Below are 19,152 nucleotides of genomic sequence, written 5' to 3'. Positions count from 1 at the left end.
CCTGACTTCAGGGCTGGTGCTCTATCCACTGCATGGTTTTTATTTTCTTATGATGAGTATTCCTTTTTGGTTTTCTAGAGGTTCTGTATATCGAAGGCAGGCACCATAGGTTTCCCTAATGTTGAAGATGGCAGAGCTAAGCTAATAACTTCCCATGTTTTCCCACACATACTCTCACCCCCGAGTTTAAAGATGTGACTTAAGTGAGATTACACAGTGACTCAAAGACGTAGTCCAGACCACTTTTTAAAAAAACTAAACGTGGTTTAGATGGAGTAGGTTGGGGCTAGTTACTCCGACAACTTGATTACATTGTAAAACCATAGTAGCAAAAGTATGTTACACTGTTATTTCTCCTTTTATTATTAATCTCATCTCTTTTATTATATTAGTCTCACTTCACTTTTAATGAATATAATCGAAAATGGATATTATTGGCAACTTAATTTCAGAGACTGGCAGAAAGAATTATTCCACTGATAACAACTCCAAATGAATAAATATGCTTCCAGCGGGTGTTGGGTTCACTAATACGAAGATCTAGTCTAGAATCTGGGATGGGAAATTCAGTGACTTTGGGGAGGGTTCTCAACTCCTAAAGCTCCCCAGCTCCTCACCTCCTCAATCTGACTGGACAGTGGATGAGCTTCTACCCTTATCAAGTGGAGGATGTCAATAGCTCTCAATTCGAAGCCCTGCCTCTACACTGGCCAGTCACCTTTTCTGACACAATCCTTCCACACCTTCTCTGCCTTTGCAATTCATAAAATGTCAATATGAATAGTGCCTGGCTCCTCTAGGGATGTCCACTTTTCCATTTGATAAGGCTCCCATATTGAGAATATTCAGTTTTCCTGCCATCTAGGAGAGGGGGTGGGGGAAAGGAGGGGAAAATTTGGAACAAAAAGATTTGCAAGGGTCATGTTGAAAAATTACCCATCCCTATGTTTTTAAATAAAAAGCTTTAATAAAAAAAATTTTTAATTAAAAAGAGAGAGAGAGAGAGAGAGAGAGAGAGAGAGAGAGAGAGAGAGAGAGAATACTCAGTTAGATTTGGTTGCCAGTGGTCTAAGACCTGTCTCATCTTCCTAGTAGCCTCTGCTCCCTGGTCTCCCACTCCACCCCACTGGACTGAAGGTAGTTTTGTGAGTCTGAACATTTTGTAGTTTGCCATGACCAAAAGAGTTACCCAATGGCCAGCTTTTTTATAGTAGCATTCACAATTGAAAAAATCTGATTAGAATAGATGAATAGGCAGGCTGTTTCACCAACAGAACTTTTAGAATGCTAAGTTGCCTTTTTTTTTTTTTAAGAGTCATAGAAAAGAATCACTATTGGATATTAAGACTTCAAGGACTTTAATTAGAGGGCTAAGATTATGGTCCAAAGAGCCTGCTTTGAAATGTCTTAATTTTTAAAGTTCCAAAAAATTTAAATAGATCTTAATTCATTGATTCATTCATTAAATTAAAAATCATTCAATCAAAAATTAAATTAAATCATTCATTACTGATAAGTCTCTCAAATGATTGATCTATACAACGCAAGGGTTTGTAGCTCAGGTGCAAGGTGTTAACATCTATGCCATTCTCAGAAATAATTTTAAAAGTATGTTCATTGATGGCAGCAGCCTCAGAAAACTGCGTGTGTTGCAATGAAATGGTACTTGCCCATAATGATCTGGTCCAAAATAAATATCACAAGAATGGGTAAGCAGATTTGGGGACAAGGAAAAAAAAAAACAAACCAAAAATTATATAAATCAAGGGAGAATACTTGAACAAGCTAGGGAGAAAGGAGGCTGAAGGGATGGAAAATCAAAAGTACAACATCTCTCCCACATCCAGAGCCACTGAAAGCATACAATATTGTGTGATGTACTGGGTTTTAGGCAAACGAGTTCCAGTCTCCTAAAATGTTAGGTACCATTACCTCTCTTGATACCTTTTTCTTTTGGCTGGGAAAGGAAATGCTCTAGGCCTGCCTTGAGGACCTTAGCTCCTTAGCCAACCTAGTTGGAGCCACTATCGAAACTAGAGAGCCCTTAGTAAAAGTTGCAGAGATTCATGCATGCTAAACAAATAAATAACAACAACAAAAAAGACAAGGTTGATACGAAACCTTGACCTACAGCTTTATCACCAAGGGAGCATCAGGTTAGTCATTTTACTAGTCTTTTGAATTATCCTACTAGCCCTTTTTCTTCCCTCCTTTTCTTTCCAGTTTTTTCTGGACAGCTAACCGGGTGGAAAAAATGAGACTTGATTGATAGGAAGCCAGAACAGAATCCCTTATAAAAGGGTTTGTGCAGAAAAACTGTCACATCACAGAAGTCTTCCATCTAAACAAGGTTTTTTTATTTTTATTTTTTTTTGCCATGGCAAAGCCAGACTCTCTCCCTTAGCTACTAGTATGCCTTTGGGAGGGCCTCCCAGCTTCAGCCCACTCCCTTTTCCAGTTTATCCTTACTTAGGGCCTTTTCTCTCAACATCACAAAGAGCCTTCAGTTCAGGTTAGCCCTAAAGACTTAAGTAACCATCTTAAGCTTTTCATTTGCAGATGAGGAAGAGAAAGTCTTCACACCTCAGCGTTTCCCTCTGTGAAATCAGTTGATTGGCTCTTTCAGCTCTGACCTTCTGTGGTTCTAAAAAGCAAAGAGCAATTCACCCAAATTGCAATTACAAGACCACACCAAAAAAAAAAGGCAGGAAATAATATTTTTGTGCCTTTGATTCAATTTAATTTTTTTGTTCCACTTAGTAGTGTTTGATTTCCCCCCTCCCCCCCAGTTACATATAAAGATCATTTTCACCATTCATTTTTTTGGTAAGATATTGAGTGCTAAATTTGTTTCCCTCCCTCACTTTCCCTAGACACCAAGAAATCCACGATAGGCTATACATGTATAGTCGCCTTAAATACATTTAATTAATTTAAATTTAAATACATTTAAAATTAATAATTTAACTTCCTAATTTCTTAGGAAAATCACATCCATCACCAGTTCAGGATCTGTGTCGATCGGGTTTTTCAAACCCTGTGAACAATTCTGCTCTGGTTCTTGTTGCCCATCTCTTGACTTTGCTTATGTATGGAAAGACACAGCAAATGACTCTGATAATTATTATCGTCGATAAAGTGTTGGCAAAGGCTTTGGTGGTCATGTTGTCTGAGCCTCTCCTTTTATAGACTTCAGGAGCGAGTTCTTAGGCTCTAAGAGTTCTAGATCCTGTGATGGGAAAGATTTTGGGTTCAAATGAGAACTATTGCCTCTCCGAGTCTAGAAGCAATTGATGGCATGTAGTCCAGCCCTTGCTTGAATCAGGAATCTGTCCCTGCAAGCTGGTCATCTGACCTCTGCTTGATCACTTCCAGGGACAGGAAATGCACTATCTCATACAACAGCAAGAGAGAGAGAAATGAAGGGACTTGGCCCACTTTTTCTTTTCTTTCTTTCTTTTTTTTTTTTTTTTCCAAAATCACACTGGGAATGTAAAGGATCTTCCTACTCATTTCTCTGCTGTCTGTTCTAAGAGGCTTGGGAGAGGAAAAAAAGGGGCTCTTCTTAAGCGAGCACAAGGAATGGCCAGAGGAGTGCTCCTGAACCCATTTTGGTTTTGTAACTGTCTTGCTTTTGTGGGTTTGACTTTTTCCTCTGCCTGAAGTTCTCCCTGTTGCAAGCCAAGGCCATATGGCTTCCCTTCCCCTAGCAGGTGGAACTGGCTATTACCCTGAGGGGATCCTAGTGAATGAGGCCAGCTAACTCCTGACCACTAAGCTCTGGATTCCTTCTACAAAGGGAGTGGCTTATAAAGGAATAATAATGATGATAATAATCATAGCTCACATTTATAGAGTGTTTACTATGCGCAGGCCTCCCAGCTAAGTGCTTTACAGATTTCATCTCCTTTGATCTTCACCACAGCCCCGGGAGGTTATTCTCTTTGTCCCCAGTTTACAGTTGAGGAAACTGAGGCATACAGAGTTTAAGTAATTCGCTCAGGATCACACAGCTAAGGAAGTGCCTAAGAGGCGTCTTCCTGACTTTGGAGGCCGCTGGTGGCTCAGTGGCTAGAAAACTAGATCTGGAGTCGGGATAACCCCAGTTCAAATCCAGCCTCAGGCACTTCCTAGCTGTGTGACTGTGGGCTAGTCCCGCCTCCTTCTCCATGGCTGGCAGGATGGATCCACTGGAGAAGGAAATGGCAAACCACCCAGTATCTTTGCCAAGAAAACCCCATGCACATTTGGCCACCGGCTCACGAAGAAGAGTCCAACTGGCCTGCCACTCCATCTTTGACCATCCTGGCGGGTCCCCTGCCTTCTCCACTCCTCCACTAAGACCAAGGCTAGTCCCGAGGTCCTCCCGAGAGCCAGCTAGGCGGACGGTCTATTTTGGAGGCTCTCTAGAAAGCATGGTATATTTTGGCACCCCGATTTGAGGGCTCTAGAAAGCAGCACACTAACTTTTAGGGCCCAAATAGGGACCTCCCGAAGGACAGCACAACTTTCTCTACCCACTCTGCCCCCGAGATGTCCCAAACTCTTATTTTTCTTTCTTCTGTCCATGGGCTTAAGCATTCTGGGGAAAGGGGAAAGAACCCCGGATTCCGAATTTGGGCTGCTCACTGACAGTGGTGGGGTAGCCTACCTAGTCCCAAATGCACAGGTGACAGATTCACAGTGCTCATTCGCTTAGGGGAAGAGGTTCCAGACACAGTAAAGGCATGCAGGGGACACCAGGAGCGGTCGGTATGAGAGAGAATTGGGGGGAGCAGTAGTTGGATTGACCAGACTTAGCTAGAGTCAGGAGAAGGGCTCCATTAGAAGGAAGGCACTAGGAGGGAAAGAGCTTAGCTCCCAGTGGGCTTGGGTAAGTCCTGCCTGAAGAGAATTTAGCAGAGATTTTCTTGGAAGCAGATGTTTTAAAGGGGGAAATTTAGCCACCGCAGCAAAGGCTCAGAGGGGGAGGGGTTGGGAGCCGGCCCCAGCAGACGGGGTGGGTCCCAGGCCTGCCTAAAGATATGTTAATCAATATCCCCAAAGGTCCAAGTTACTCCCGCGTTGGGGGATGGACCGGGATAGTTGAGAGGGAGAGTTCCTTACAATCTGTGTAGTCTGGGAAAGTTCCCGTCAAGGTTGTCTCACAGGTTGTTGTCAGTCTTTAAAGATGCTAACTAGAATGAACAATAGAGTCTGACCCTCACTTTATTCTGTATGGAGAGGATCGGGGCTTCTTCCTGCGGGGAGAAAAGCGAGTCACAACACTTACCATCTGTGTGATCTTGGGCAAGTCACTTGCTCTCTGAGCCTCAGTTTCCTCATCTAAATAATGATGCTCTGTAGGGTCTCTTCTAACTTTACTACTATAATTTTATAACTCTCAGCCTCTAATATTAAAAATAGGTGGGCTACCTGCTTCCCATATGGATAACCATATAGGTACAGGAAGCAAGAAGAATGAGGACTGTATGTTTCTTTGGGGGGGGGGCAGGGGGTAGCACCCACTGTGTTCAACCATCTGTAACACCCCTGGGCCTCCACCGTTTGTTTTCTGGAAGTACTGGTCGTTAAATGATAAATGGCAAGTTTGCCAATGATTAGATTTTTTTTTTTAAGAGCTGGGAGGGCCTTTGGCAAGATAATCTCCCCCCAGAACCCAATATGAAGCAATGACTTGCTCAGGATCACACAGAAAGTCAGTAGCATAGCCATGACTAGATTAGAATTTCCTCACTCTGCTTCCCAAGTGTTTTTTCAGTTTCCCAGAGCAGTCTGGGGATGCTGCCCCTTGATGGTGCTGGCTACCCCTGCCCTTGGAAGGGCCCTGTCTAAGGTTGATAGTTTTCAAAAGGACCCAGTCAATACCCTTCCCCTTCAAAGAGAACCAACAGATCCTTCTGTCACTGGAAGGTAGAAGTGATTGTAGGCAGCTTAAAGCCCCCCCCCCCCCCCTCCAACCCCGGGTTATTTGCATTTTCACTGGAATAAAGGCCTTTGTATTCCTTGGAGGGGATAAAGTTTTAACGTAGAAGGTCAGGCCTCTGCTGGAGAGGATTGCCTTGGGGCGGGGGAGAAAGGAATTCTTGTGTGTTTTCCTCCCCTTTCTTCCAGCCCTATTCAGCAGTATTTTCCCATCAAATAACATGTAGCCATTCTAGAATCCTCCTGTTCAAAGAGGATTTACTGGAGCGAGGCAGGAACTTTTATTTGCTGGTGAGCTAATGGTATTTCTGGAGTCCTAACTCTAGGAATGCAGGATGGCTGCTGGAAAGCAGCTTGGCAATCAGAAGCCCTGGGTTCAAATCCCATTTCTGCCCCTCCAGCCCTGTGGGATCTTGGGCAAGTCTCTGCTTCTCTCCGAGCCTCATTTTCCCCATCTGTCAAGTGAAGAGGGTTGGACTGGCTGGTCTTCCGGGTTCCTTCTAGCTCTAAGTCTGTGATTTCATTATGGTGAAACCTATAATGGCCAGCAGTAGCCAACACAGAGGGTCCTCCTTATGTCAATTGGGCCAATCCAAGGGGGTGCTGCCTCCTTCCACATCCGAGGAGAACTCTGGGGCTAAGCTTGGCCTCTGGTACATTCTGACAACCTCTCTTCCCTCCCTCATTCTCAGTCGCTCTTTTCATCCTTTACATTGCATTTTTATTTCTTTTTTTTTTTTTTTTAAGCTTTTGATTTTTCAAAACACATGAGTGGACAATTCTTCAACATTAGCCCTTGCAAAACCCTGTGTTCCAATTTTTGCCCTCCCCTAGATGGCAAGTAGTCCAATACATGGTAAACGTGGTGGAAATATATAGTAAATCTAATGGAATTGCATTTTTATTTCAAAAAGTTTCTTCGTAGTCATCTTCCTCTAAAGACTCAGTCTAGTCGTGTGGATTCAAGCCATGTCCCTGTGAAAGAATTCGAGAATACCCATAGACATTTCCAGTCAAGGGTGGGTTTTTGCTGTGGGAAGCCTGGCCTGCCATCCTTTAGAAATCAGTCAACACTGGTAAGTGAGAACAGTGAGCGGAGCCCTGGGCTGAGACCGGGGATACCAGGACAGAAATGAAACCGTCTCTGCCCTCAAGGAGCTTCTATTCTAACTGGGAGCTAAATAAGCTTGTAGAGGCTGTATACAAAATAAACCCAGGAGAGGTTTTGTGGCAGGGAGAGCACTAGTACCTAGGCTGAGCTTTGAAGTCAACCAGGGATTCCAAAAGGTAGAGATGAGAGGAAAAGCCATTCTAGGAATGAGACACCCACTTCAGGCCCTCACCACCTCTCAGCGCCATCTTAAACAGTCCTGATTCATGCCCTTCTTCCCATTCTACCTTGAAGTTATTTATTCTTTTGATTCTATTTTTCTATTATTTTTATTCTATTGATTTTTATTTGTTTGGCATATTCTTACTTAGGTATTTGCCTCCCCTCTTAGAATGGAGAGTTTTTGTGCTTAGAGATCTTTTTTATTCATCGTATTCTTATTCCGGCGGCCTGGGACAATGCCTGGCAGTAGGTTCCTAATAAATTCTGCTCACTTGGATGGTTGATGAGGAAAATCACTTTGGCAGCAATATGGAGGATGGGCCAAAATGAGGAGAGAAAATGGAGGGAGACCACTTAGGACACCATTGTTGTGGCCCTGGTAAAAGGCAATGAAAGGCCTCCATTAGGGTAGTGGCCGTTTGCATATAGAGAGAAGGATTGGGTATAAGAACTGCCAGGAGGGTCAAAATGGTAACTGCCAGATTTGGCAACTGATTGGATGTGTGGAGCAAGGGATAATGACGAATTGAGGATGACTTGAGGTGGCAAAGCTAGGGGGACTGGACGGATGACTTGGCTTTCATTAGTAACAGGTAAATTCTGACGAAGGGTAGCCTTCAGAAGAAAGATAACGAGTTCTGTGTTGGACCAGTTGGGTCTGAGATGCGTATAGGACATGACGGGCAATGAGTGAGAGAGGACTGGTGTTCCCTTGAGAGATCTGGGCCTCCCAAGATGAGAAACTGCTATGTGGTAGCTCTTTGGAGGGACAAAGGGGATAGATAGGTAGAGATCCTCTAGGCTGGTCTCTCTTATTCCCAATCAAAAGGCTCATTACACATAGTTGTAAGTGGGAATTAATTGTTTCTTTGGGGATCCTCAAAACAATTTGCTATACCTTTCTTTCTGTCTTGTTGAGTGGTTCTTAGCCAGAATTGGTGAAAGGCATGGACCTGTCTTTGCTCAGTGAAGTTATTTTTTTCTAGGATGCTATCCAAACCAGTTTTTCCTAGTGTTTTGTTTTTTAAATGAGTCGTACTACATATATAGTAGTATATATGTATATATGTACTACTATATACTGCATATATATGTATAGTATGTATATGTATATGTATAGCAGGGACATGAACAACAGATTTTCAGGTTTCTGCCCAGGCTTAACTGAGCATCCCTAGATACCCGCTGTTCTTGGCTTTGATTATGATTCACCAAACAGTCTTCTATAGATACTTAGTATATATCCAGTCTTCTTCTACAGACACTTAGTATATATCCAGTCTTCTTCTATAGATACTTAGTATATGTCCAGTCTTCTTCTACAGACACTTAGTATATATCCAGTCTTCTTCTATAGATACTTAGTATATGTCCAGTCTTCTTCTACAGACACTTAGTATATATCCAGTCTTCTTCTATAGATACTTAGTATATGTCCAGTCTTCTTCTACAGACACTTAGTATATATCCAGTCTTCTACAGACACTTAGTATATATCCAGTCTTCTACAGACACTTAGTATATATCCAGTCTTCTATAGATACTTAGTGTATATCCAGTCTTCTTCTACAGACACTTAGTATATATCCAGTCTTCTACAGATACTTAGTATATATCCAGTCTTCTTCTATAGATACTTAGTATATGTCCAGTCTTCTTCTACAGACACTTAGTATATATCCAGTCTTCTACAGACACAGTGTATATCCAGTCTTCTTCTACAGACACTTAGTATATATCCAGTCTTCTTCTATAGATACTTAGTATATGTCCAGTCTTCTTCTACAGACACTTAGTATATATCCAGTCTTCTTCTATAGATACTTAGTATATGTCCAGTCTTCTTCTACAGACACTTAGTATATATCCAGTCTTCTACAGACACTTAGTATATATCCAGTCTTCTACAGACACTTAGTATATATCCAGTCTTCTATAGATACTTAGTATATATCCAGTCTTCTTCTACAGACACTTAGTATATATCCAGTCTTCTTCTACAGACACTTAGTATATATCCAGTCTTCTTCTATAGATACTTAGTATATGTCCAGTCTTCTTCTACAGACACTTAGTATATATCCAGTCTTCTTCTATAGATACTTAGTATATGTCCAGTCTTCTTCTACAGACACTTAGTATATATCCAGTCTTCTTCTATAGATACTTAGTATATGTCCAGTCTTCTTCTACAGACACTTAGTATATATCCAGTCTTCTACAGACACTTAGTATATATCCAGTCTTCTACAGACACTTAGTATATATCCAGTCTTCTATAGATACTTAGTGTATATCCAGTCTTCTTCTACAGACACTTAGTATATATCCAGTCTTCTACAGATACTTAGTATATATCCAGTCTTCTTCTATAGATACTTAGTATATGTCCAGTCTTCTTCTACAGACACTTAGTATATATCCAGTCTTCTACAGACACAGTGTATATCCAGTCTTCTTCTACAGACACTTAGTATATATCCAGTCTTCTTCTATAGATACTTAGTATATGTCCAGTCTTCTTCTACAGACACTTAGTATATATCCAGTCTTCTTCTATAGATACTTAGTATATGTCCAGTCTTCTTCTATAGATACTTAGTGTATATCCAGTCTTCTTCTACAGACACTTAGTATATATCCAGTCTTCTTCTATAGATACTTAGTGTATATCCAGTCTTCTTCTACAGACACTTAGTATATATCCAGTCTTCTTCTATAGATACTTAGTATATATCCAGTCTTCTATAGATACTTAGTATATATCCAGTCTTCTATAGATACTTAGTATATGTCCAGTCTTCTTCTACAGACACTTAGTATATATCCAGTCTTCTTCTATAGATACTTAGTATATATCCAGTCTTCTTCTATAGATACTTAGTATATATCCAGTCTTCTTCTATAGATACTTAGTATATGTCCAGTCTTCTTCTACAGACACAGTATATATCCAGTCTTCTAAAGACACTTAGTATATAGCCATAGTACTCTTCTTTCAGCGTTTGCTGCTTTTTACTCTTTCTCCATCGGGCCCTGTTCCTGCTACTTTAAAATCCGTTGACAAGGCTCCTACCCCCTTTTTAAAAAGTGTTCTATGGTTTACAGAGCAGTTTCTTCACAGCGGCCCTAAGAGACAGGCTAGGCAAGCAGTAGTAACCCCCCTGGGAGAGTCCCGGTGTTCTTGCACAATTGTGGCTTTTTGCTATTTCCTCTGCTGCTTGCAGAAGCCCCTACTACATCTGAGAGCCCTATCACAGGGAGTTTGATTTGGGGGTTGGGGCAGGGGAAAGCATTCTTTGTGATTCAAGTCAATTGGACCTTGCTGCTGGCTAGTTCAGCCATCTCTAAACACCGGGAGAGACACCTTGTTTTTTTTTTTTTTTTTTTTTTTTTTTTTTGTGGAGGTTCCCACCCCCTTATCTCCCAGCATGGGGCCTAGCTCTCCAGTGATACACGGAGATCCCAGCTGTCGGTAAGGAAACCCTGTGGCTAGGATGGATTCCACTTTGCATGAGCCATTGGCAGGCCCAATTTTGAACCATGAAACTTGGAGGAGCTTTGGCCTGAAATGCTTGCTCAAAAGACAAAGAAAGAAAGGGGGGGGGGGGAAGCCAGTGGACTCTATGACTTGGTTAGCATGAATAAGAGACTTTAAAAGCAGCTTTTGGATCCTCTTTTTTTCCTCCTTAGGGGGAAGGCAGGTACCTAGGAACATCTGAAGGTTTGAGGGGAAGACAGTCACGTGAGCAGGAGCACTAATTTTACAAGGTGTTTCTCCTAAGACTTCTCTGATCTCTTTATCATAGGAGATAGACTTCAGAATTGGAAGGGACCTTAGGGAAGTCCTCTGCTGTAGTATTTTTCCCATCTGGTCTGGTCACAGAAGGCTCTGTTTGAGGCTTTTAAAAACATCTAGGGAGGCAGCTAGTTGGTGCAGTGGATAGAGCACCAGCCCTGAAGTCAGGAAGACCTGAGTTCAAATCTTACTTCAGACACTTAATACTTCCTAGCTGTGTGACCCTGGGCAAGTCACTTAACCCCAATTGCCTCAGCAAAAATAAATAAATCTGTGGAACCCAGGAATTCTAGTATGAGGAAATCTGGAGGTGGGAATATTTCCAGGATAAAGAGCTGGGAATGAGGTGGGATTGGAGCCAAAAAAAACCTCAAAAAACCAGCGAAAAGTTGTTACATATAGTGAGTATTGTTCATATGTCACTGGCTAGTTAGTGTTTTTGAGTAGCGAATGTTGCCTGCAGTTGTAGCTTCTCATGGAAGCTCTTTTCACATGGCTCATAACCCAGTTTGGGAAATGGGCTTTGGAGATTGCATCACCAAGCATTGACATAGGTTTCCCTGTGACTTTGAAATATGGTCCCTTTGTGGTCATACATAATGGGAAAAGGAAGTTTGATGGTGGCATTAAGTGAAATAACTTAGGCAAAACTATGAAAAACATTTTGGTCAAGGAATGAGAGCCATGGCAGAGGGTCCTCTGAGTCACCAGACAGACAGTTTGCCTTTCGAGTATTCAGTTACTTGCAGATTACATTGATTTTTATCAAGTGTGTACAATCAATTTTAGATTTGAGTGCTGTGAGAGAGCTTCCGCTTTTCCCTGTGGCCAAAGGTACTCTGTACTGCTTGCTCTAGTTTGTTCAATGTATTTTTAACTTTGCCTTTTCATCAGCTAGATGTCTTGGGAAAAAAATGGGTTTTTGCCTGCTCACCTGGGTGCGGGTAGACTGTTGGACATCCGTAGCACATACCTCTTTGAAGTACCAAGTCTATCAGTGGGTAGACTCAGGAAGGCCCCTGAGTGAGACCTAGAATTGTACCGTCTCCTTTGGGTTTGAACCTAACTTAGATGCTACCGTCACCATTCATCACTTGGGCCGGGAGGGAGGGGGGGGGGGAGATCACCCAGTTTCAACCTTTTTACAAGCCTACTTTGGAAAAGGATTAAAAAAATAATATAATCGGGGAGTCATTAAATCTGTAGCTGATTCTAAGGTCTTCTTTAAAGATGGTTTAAGCACAGAATTTCTAAGTTGGAAGAGACTTCAGAGGTCATGTAGACCTCTGTATACCTGCACCAGAATAATCCCCGCTACCGCCTTCCCAACACAAGTAGTCATCCAGATTCTGTTGGAAGACCCCCCACTGAGGGGGAATCTCTCTCCTTCCTGTATCACCCCAGTTCACTTTTGTCATTCACTCCTGTTCAACTCTTTAATGATCCCATCTGAGATTTTCTTGGCAAAGATACTGAAGTGGTTTGCCATTTCTTTGTTCAGTTTATTTTACAGATGAGGAAACTGAGGCAAACAGGGTGAGGTGACTTGCCCGGGGTCACACAGCTAGTAAGCATCTGAGGCCGGATATGAACTCGGGAAGAAGAGTCTTCCTGACTCCAAGTCCAGGGCTCTACTTCAGTCCACCTAGCTGTCTTTACTTCAAGCAGAAATGTGCTCCTTTGAAAATGATGCCCGCTGTTCCTAGATGTGCCCTCTGGGACCAAGCAGAATAAATCTGATCCCTTTAATCCACACCTGCCTTTTGAATTCTTCAAGCCGGCTATCTTGTATTCTCTGAGTCTTCTCTTCTCCAAGCTAGATAATCCCATTTCCTTTAGCTGATACTCAGATGGCATGATCTCCAGGTCCCTTACCATCTAGTGGACCTTGAAAGACTAAGAGGAATGACACGGGCGGAATGTAGGGGAAGTCCCTTACAGGCACAGAAATGAAAGACTATGCGCACAGAATAGAAGTGGGAAAGCATGAGCAAGTTACTCGGGCCAAGCACTGGGAGGGGAATGATGGAGACAAGGCTGGAAAGGTATCTTGGGAACCATGGAAGACTTTGCATGAGCTGATTATTTAATGTTTGCAAAGGACTTTGAAGAGAAAAACAGAGTTCTATGAGTGTCTGACTTACTATTGTTATTCTCCTCCAAGGACAAGAGGTAGGGATTCTCCGGGCCATGCCAAGTTGTGATTTGGCTTTTGCAAGTACAGGCAATAAAACGAACATTCTAAAATAATCCAAACCATTTTACTGGTCCAAATACCTTGATTTTTGAAACACTGATGGATTTGTACACTGCCAGTGAAATGGCTGTCTGTATGGCCCTTGGACCCAAAGAAAATTACCCTAGAAGAAAATTACCCTAGCCTTTTATTTGCATTTGCATTCAGGGTAACTTCCAATGAAACCCATCAATACATATCTATCTATGTTGTAAGATAGAGCCAATATATCATCTGTCTATAGTTTAGTGGATAAATAGGGAGGAGCTTGGAGATTCAAAGAGGTTCCCAATTTGTCGATGTTTGCCCAGAGACAGTCAAAATCAAAGCTTGAACTCCAGATCTCATTAACTCAAAGCCCATCACTTTACCCAAGACCCCAGCCCAGCCCTTCTCCCTCCTAAAAAATGTCTGGTTTCATTCTGAGCTCGAAACTTGCAAAAATGTACCCCAGGTAGTTCCAAGAAATCGTTCCCAGTAATTGAAATAGAAATGATTTGATGGCAACTTGAACTGGATGTGTTGGGGGCCGTAGCCCAGGCACCCCCATGAGGTTCAGGGCTTTCCCTTCTTCCAACCCAGCAAATCCAGTATAAATTTAGACTGCTTGGCTTGCAGCTCTCATCCACTTAAAAGTTCTTGGGAGGGAGTTACATAAACAAGCAGATACATGAGGGAATGCTTCATACCAATGGATATGATATGACAACGAAAGAAACCAACCTTTTTGAGACTGAGAGTTTACTTAGATTCTTGGTTGTGTGGGAGTTTCCACTAAAAAATCCAGTGAAAATTATGGGCTTCCTTGTCAATGTCTTGTCCAAGGGTATCTGTACTTTGATATGAGAAGGCATTTTCTTCAACCTTCTGGGAAGAATGTTTTCTATTTCAACATCATTCACCCAGATTGTTTTTTTTTTTAACTTGGAAGTAGGTTTTCCCTTTTTTTTTTTTTTTTTTTTTTTTAATATCATACTCTTCCCCAGAAGGAATCAGCATTTTGGACCTTGTTAATGCAATCGGGATACATGGGCTGCCTTAGAGGTGTCAAAGACCTCATTGCCAGGACCACTATTCCCCTTTAAATGTGAAAGGGCCACAGCCTCCTTGGAGGAATTGGGCCCTGCTGAGCAAGGGGGCCTGAAATCCCCAGCATTAAACCCCCAATCTGTCTAGCTTTCTAAAATGGCTCACCTCTGCAGAAATCCATTTTTACACATTCGTTTGTATACTTGCACTGGTTTGGGTTGGATTAGTTTGGTTTAAAAAAAAAATAATCAATGAGAGCCCATGAAATCCTTGAGAACAGGTACCTTTTCATTTTTGCCTTATAGTCCCAATGTCTTATACATAGTAGGCACTTAGTGAATGTTTATTGAATTGAATTGAATGACTGCCCGTGTCCTTCCCTCCCTCCCTCCCTCCTTCCCTCCCCCCTCTCCCCAGCTGTGTTTTGTAGATATTAAGAGATTGCTTCCCCCCTCCCCCTAGAAACTAGGCCTGCACTGTAAGCTAGAGGGTCACATTGCAAGAGTAGCTCATGGTATATTGCCTGTGGTCTGGAATAATCTTGCTAACTGCAAGTCCATTTTTGTCATTTGGTTTCTGCAGAACCTCTTAGGAATCACAAATCAACTGGAGAAGCTCTATCTGGGGTCATTATAATGACTCGCCGATAAATGTACAAGTTCTGCCGGAGGCTGTCCCGAGGCTGGCTGTTATGTGTCTGGGACGTTGTCACTACATCACACACTTCCTCGATTTCAGGATTGCCCTCTAAGCCTGTCTAATGGGATTCTCTGTTGCTGACCCTGGCTTACTCTGACCTACTTCCTTCTTCTGTCCCAGCAAGCTGTCAGCAGCTATCAGAGCACCAGAAGCCGAAATCACCGGGCACTGAGGGGGAAAAGCAAGGATGTCGCTGGTGAATGTAATTAGCTTTGTTTAACTGGCTTGTTTGCTTTGTAAATCCCTAAATTTGACAAAAAAATGATGTGAAGATAAAGTCAGTCATTAAAAGCGTATGATTCAGAATCTTATGGAAAGTCAAGAGCTTTAAAATAAGCACATGAAAACATGTTGGAAAAACCAAATAGATTTTCAGTAAGAGAAATCAGAAATGCTTATTCTGGAGACAAGACTTCATTTGGCTCCAAATTGACATCCCTAGGTTTGGTTTGGTTTTTTCTTTTAGCTCATTGAAAAAAAACTCGTTGTTGGGTTCTATCTTCATATACAAGTACATACAAGTACACAAAACACATAAAGAGGTTTTGAATTTCCATACCTAACATTATTAATACACACAGACACACACACGTTTAAGGAAGAGTGTCCTCCATAGCTATTAGGTGAGAGTATTTCAAAATTCTTCTGACTTCTCCCTCTGTACCATTATTATCTATCACCTTCACAGCCTTTGTATCATCTTGATCTTTCACCTTATCAACAAGAACTTGCCTTCCAGTTGCTTCAAACTAACTCCTCAAACTCTTCTCTCCCTCTCTTACCTCCTCCAGACTGTCCCACTCCATCAATCCAGTCTTCAAGCGTATGTTGCCATGTGGCTGTTGCTTCATTTCTGACATTTCAAAGCATGGTTGGGTCTTGCTCATTCTAACTCAACTCTCCCTTTCAGGCATATCTCACTCGTGCCCTCGATTTTAAGCTTCTTGTTCTAGATTCATTCTAGAGCCTTCTCTTAAAGCTGCTTTAATTCCATCTTCCCCTTCCCCTCTAGGAACTTGTCATTTGTGCCATCTTGGATGAGGCAAAATGTCATTTTAAAATCTCAGCGCTCCTCAGTCTTTAAAATCCTCGGTCCTGGTCTCTTTTTCCATTCCCTCTGGACCTGGGTTTTCACAGCAATATCTTAGACTAATTTCTTAGACTTTTCTGCTTTCCTATTCATATTCAGGGTCACCTCCTTAGGAAAAACTTGACCAATCAAGTGGATGAGAAAAAAGACAGATTGCTGGCAGGCAGGGCTATGCTGACATTATTATTATTATTATTATTATTATTATTATTATTATTATCATTATTATTTACCTAGTTGTACAGCTCAGTAAGGGTGCTCAGAAAGATTTGGTTGATGATAGCAGTAAGCTTTTACAATAGGACATGTTGACAGCACAAATTCCTTCTGCACAGCTGAGCTCTAATACTTTGCTTGGCTTTAGCCCGAGTCTTGAGTATAAGCCCATAATCATTTGAGAGCTGGGCTAGATTTTAATGGCTAGCAGAGTCTCAGACATCAAAGGGAGAATCCTCTAACTTCCAGCACGCCAAGATATAATCTGATAACACGATAGATTTCTTAAATGAATGTAAAATGAATGTCCAGACTCTCCAGAGATTTCTCTAGCATTTTAAAGGTAAAGATCTATCAGGCCATTAGAGTTCAGATATAGCCCAAGTTAGCCGGGCAAGGGGATCCGACTGTCCCTCGACTGAACTGAGGCACAGAATGAGCAGATCACCTTTTTTATGACACCGGTTCCAGGGGCTCGGAGCTACTTAAGAGGGACAAATGGAAAGCGGTAGAGGCCAAAAGAAAAAAAAAAAACCTAAGGGGCGAAGAGACTCAGGCAGAATGAATGAAGCATGATGTTTGACTCAATGGGTGAATTCATGTCAGATTTGGCCCTAGGAGCTTTCTACGGGTATGCCCTCATTCCCAGTCATCTGGGTATATGACAGAAGGAAAACACTGGAGTCTGAGCGTGAGTCATAGGATTGTGGAGCGGCAGAGCCCCAAGGGGCCTTGGAGATCACATAGTCCCACCCCCTCATTTGATGACTCCAGAAAACCAGGGCCCCCAGTAAGGAAAGGCCTTATTCAAATTCACCCAGGTAGGAAGTGTTAGATTCTGTTAGACAGAAAGAGATAGGTTTTCCGACAACTTCCCTGTGCTCTTCCAAGATGTCACACTATCTCTGTGAAGCACACAACCCTGATGTTGTTTTTTTTCTTAGCTCAAGGAGGTTTAATCTTCAACCCCAGAAATATGTTTGTGTTTGATTGAAAATCTGGAGTTAAATATTTATCTTTCAAGAAATCTGAGCCAACAGGGCCATTGAAGGTGTGGAGGGAGTTTTGATCCTGATTGTGACATTTTTTTCCTGCTTCGAAACGGTTTACCTGACAGTGTAGAAGAAGCCCAGCCGAAGTAGACAGAGTAGAGATCCAGGAGTGATGATACACAGCAGTTCTCATACACTTGAGAACATCTCAAGTTCACTTTGTTAACTGAAGCTTAGCTCAGCACAAGCAAACAGGAGCAGTGACCTGACACAGAACAGGCCTGAAGCAAGTCTTGGGCCACTTTTCTTAAACTAGCTCCCTCCTCCTCCTCCTTTATTGAAATATCAGGAGCCCCAGTGAGGCGTGCCTAATGACACATGCATTTCCAATGAGGCCCCAGCCTGTTTCTTTAGGACTCAGGGAAAAGAGACTGACTGGATTGGGGAAAGATGTCTGTCTTATTAGCATTTGGGGTTTATGGACTGAGTATTTTTGAGCTGTGGGGTCAAGCGATTTAGTCTGACACTAATGGCGAGGGTTTATTAAGCCTTCTGTTTTTCTGTCTTCTTCCACGATAGCCCAGAAATGCATAGCTGGTCGCTTGCTAAATAGGTTAACAGTATGTTGAAAGCGGGCCATGAGAATCCACATTCATAGTTTTGAATGCGGAAATTGGCGTCTGCTCCCAAACAGGATTGTCTAATAAAAATATTAGTGTTAGCTTTCCCTTCCATCTCCTTTTGGAGCCCAAAGCTCAGCGTCCTCGTTGCGTTTGGGTTATGTTTGTCCCAACGTAGAGTCGAGGAGCTTTATGAAACGACGTTTCTGTTTTAATGTCTGTACGCTTTCATTGAATGAGTTCTCAAAGAAAATTTGCTGGACCCATTTCAGAAATGTGTAGCTATATCTGCCTGTTCTTTTCTCTTTCTAAAGCAGGGCCAGTCTAGCCAATTGGGAACGAAGAGGCAAACGGATACAAATGAAATTGTATCCTGCAAAACCGTTGGTAGCAACCACACTGACTTGATCTCCTTTATGGAATAACGTGGCAAATATTTGCATTTCTAAGACTTGAAAGAATTTGTTCAGGCATAAAAGCAAGTTTCTAGAAAGGTCTAAAGGCCAGAAGACTACTGGTCTTGGAATTCAAATTTCATCTCTGAAACTAGTAACTATGTGACCAAAGGGTAAGTCATGAATTTCTATGAGCCTCAGTTTCCTCATCTGTGAAATGGGGAGAAGAGTACCCACATCACAGAGTTGTCCCGAGGATCAAGTGAGATGATGTATATAAAGTGTCTTGTGAACCGCATATGTGAGTTATTACTGTTTTTAAGTAGCATTTTCAGAATGTGTTTATGTTATTGTAAACCCGCTGAGATCAGTGAAATGGATTTTAAAAGACAAAATTAACCCAGCAACACTTTTTTCAGGGTTTTTTTTTTTTTTAACAAAAACAGTATTTTTGCTTTGGGCGGTCTACCTCCTCTGTCTTCTTATTAGTCCCCAAGTCAATGCTTCTGTCTGTTTTTCAAACCACACGTTAAAAAAAAACCCAAATGACTTCATTGGGTAACTTTTCCTATTGATACAATCTTGTTTTGTTGGAAAGGTAGTGCGTAGGGCTAGGAGGCAAATATGGTACAAACCTCAAGATGTCCCTTATTCAGGTCACCCCGTAAGAAGAACTCTTCCTGCCTAGGAGGGAGAAGACCCAAACTTGTTTCTACTCTGCCACCCATTCCCCGTGTGACCTCAGACAAATTTTATTTAACAATCCTGGGGCCCGGTTTCTCCCTCTACAAGTATTAAATATGAAAAAGAAAACACCC

General features: G+C 42.0%; 1 protein-coding gene across 10 annotated transcripts in view; it reads left to right on the top strand.

Moving 5' to 3' along the window:
* Positions 1–19,152, top strand: part of MAMLD1 (mastermind like domain containing 1) — a 467,295-nt gene that overhangs the window by 353,706 nt on the left and 94,437 nt on the right. For 4 of the 10 annotated variants that reach the window (XM_074278502.1, XM_074278499.1, XM_074278506.1 and 1 more), the window contains exon 2: positions 14,905–15,223. The exons of 4 other annotated variants lie outside the window; for them this stretch is intronic. In XM_074278502.1, coding sequence (XP_074134603.1) covers positions 15,209–15,223 — 15 coding nt within the window. In that variant the 5' untranslated portion in view covers positions 14,905–15,208. Of the gene's footprint in view, positions 1–14,904; positions 15,224–18,253; positions 18,508–19,152 lie in introns of all 10 variants that reach the window. 2 more of the 10 variants (XM_074278505.1, XM_074278503.1) reach the window with 2 other exon arrangements.

The sequence above is a fragment of the Sminthopsis crassicaudata genome, chromosome X (genome assembly GCF_048593235.1).
Source record: "Sminthopsis crassicaudata isolate SCR6 chromosome X, ASM4859323v1, whole genome shotgun sequence".
In the NCBI taxonomy this organism is placed as follows: Eukaryota; Metazoa; Chordata; class Mammalia; order Dasyuromorphia; family Dasyuridae; genus Sminthopsis; species Sminthopsis crassicaudata.
Note: the sequence above shows the minus strand (reverse complement) of the source record. Positions and strands in the feature narration are given on the sequence as shown.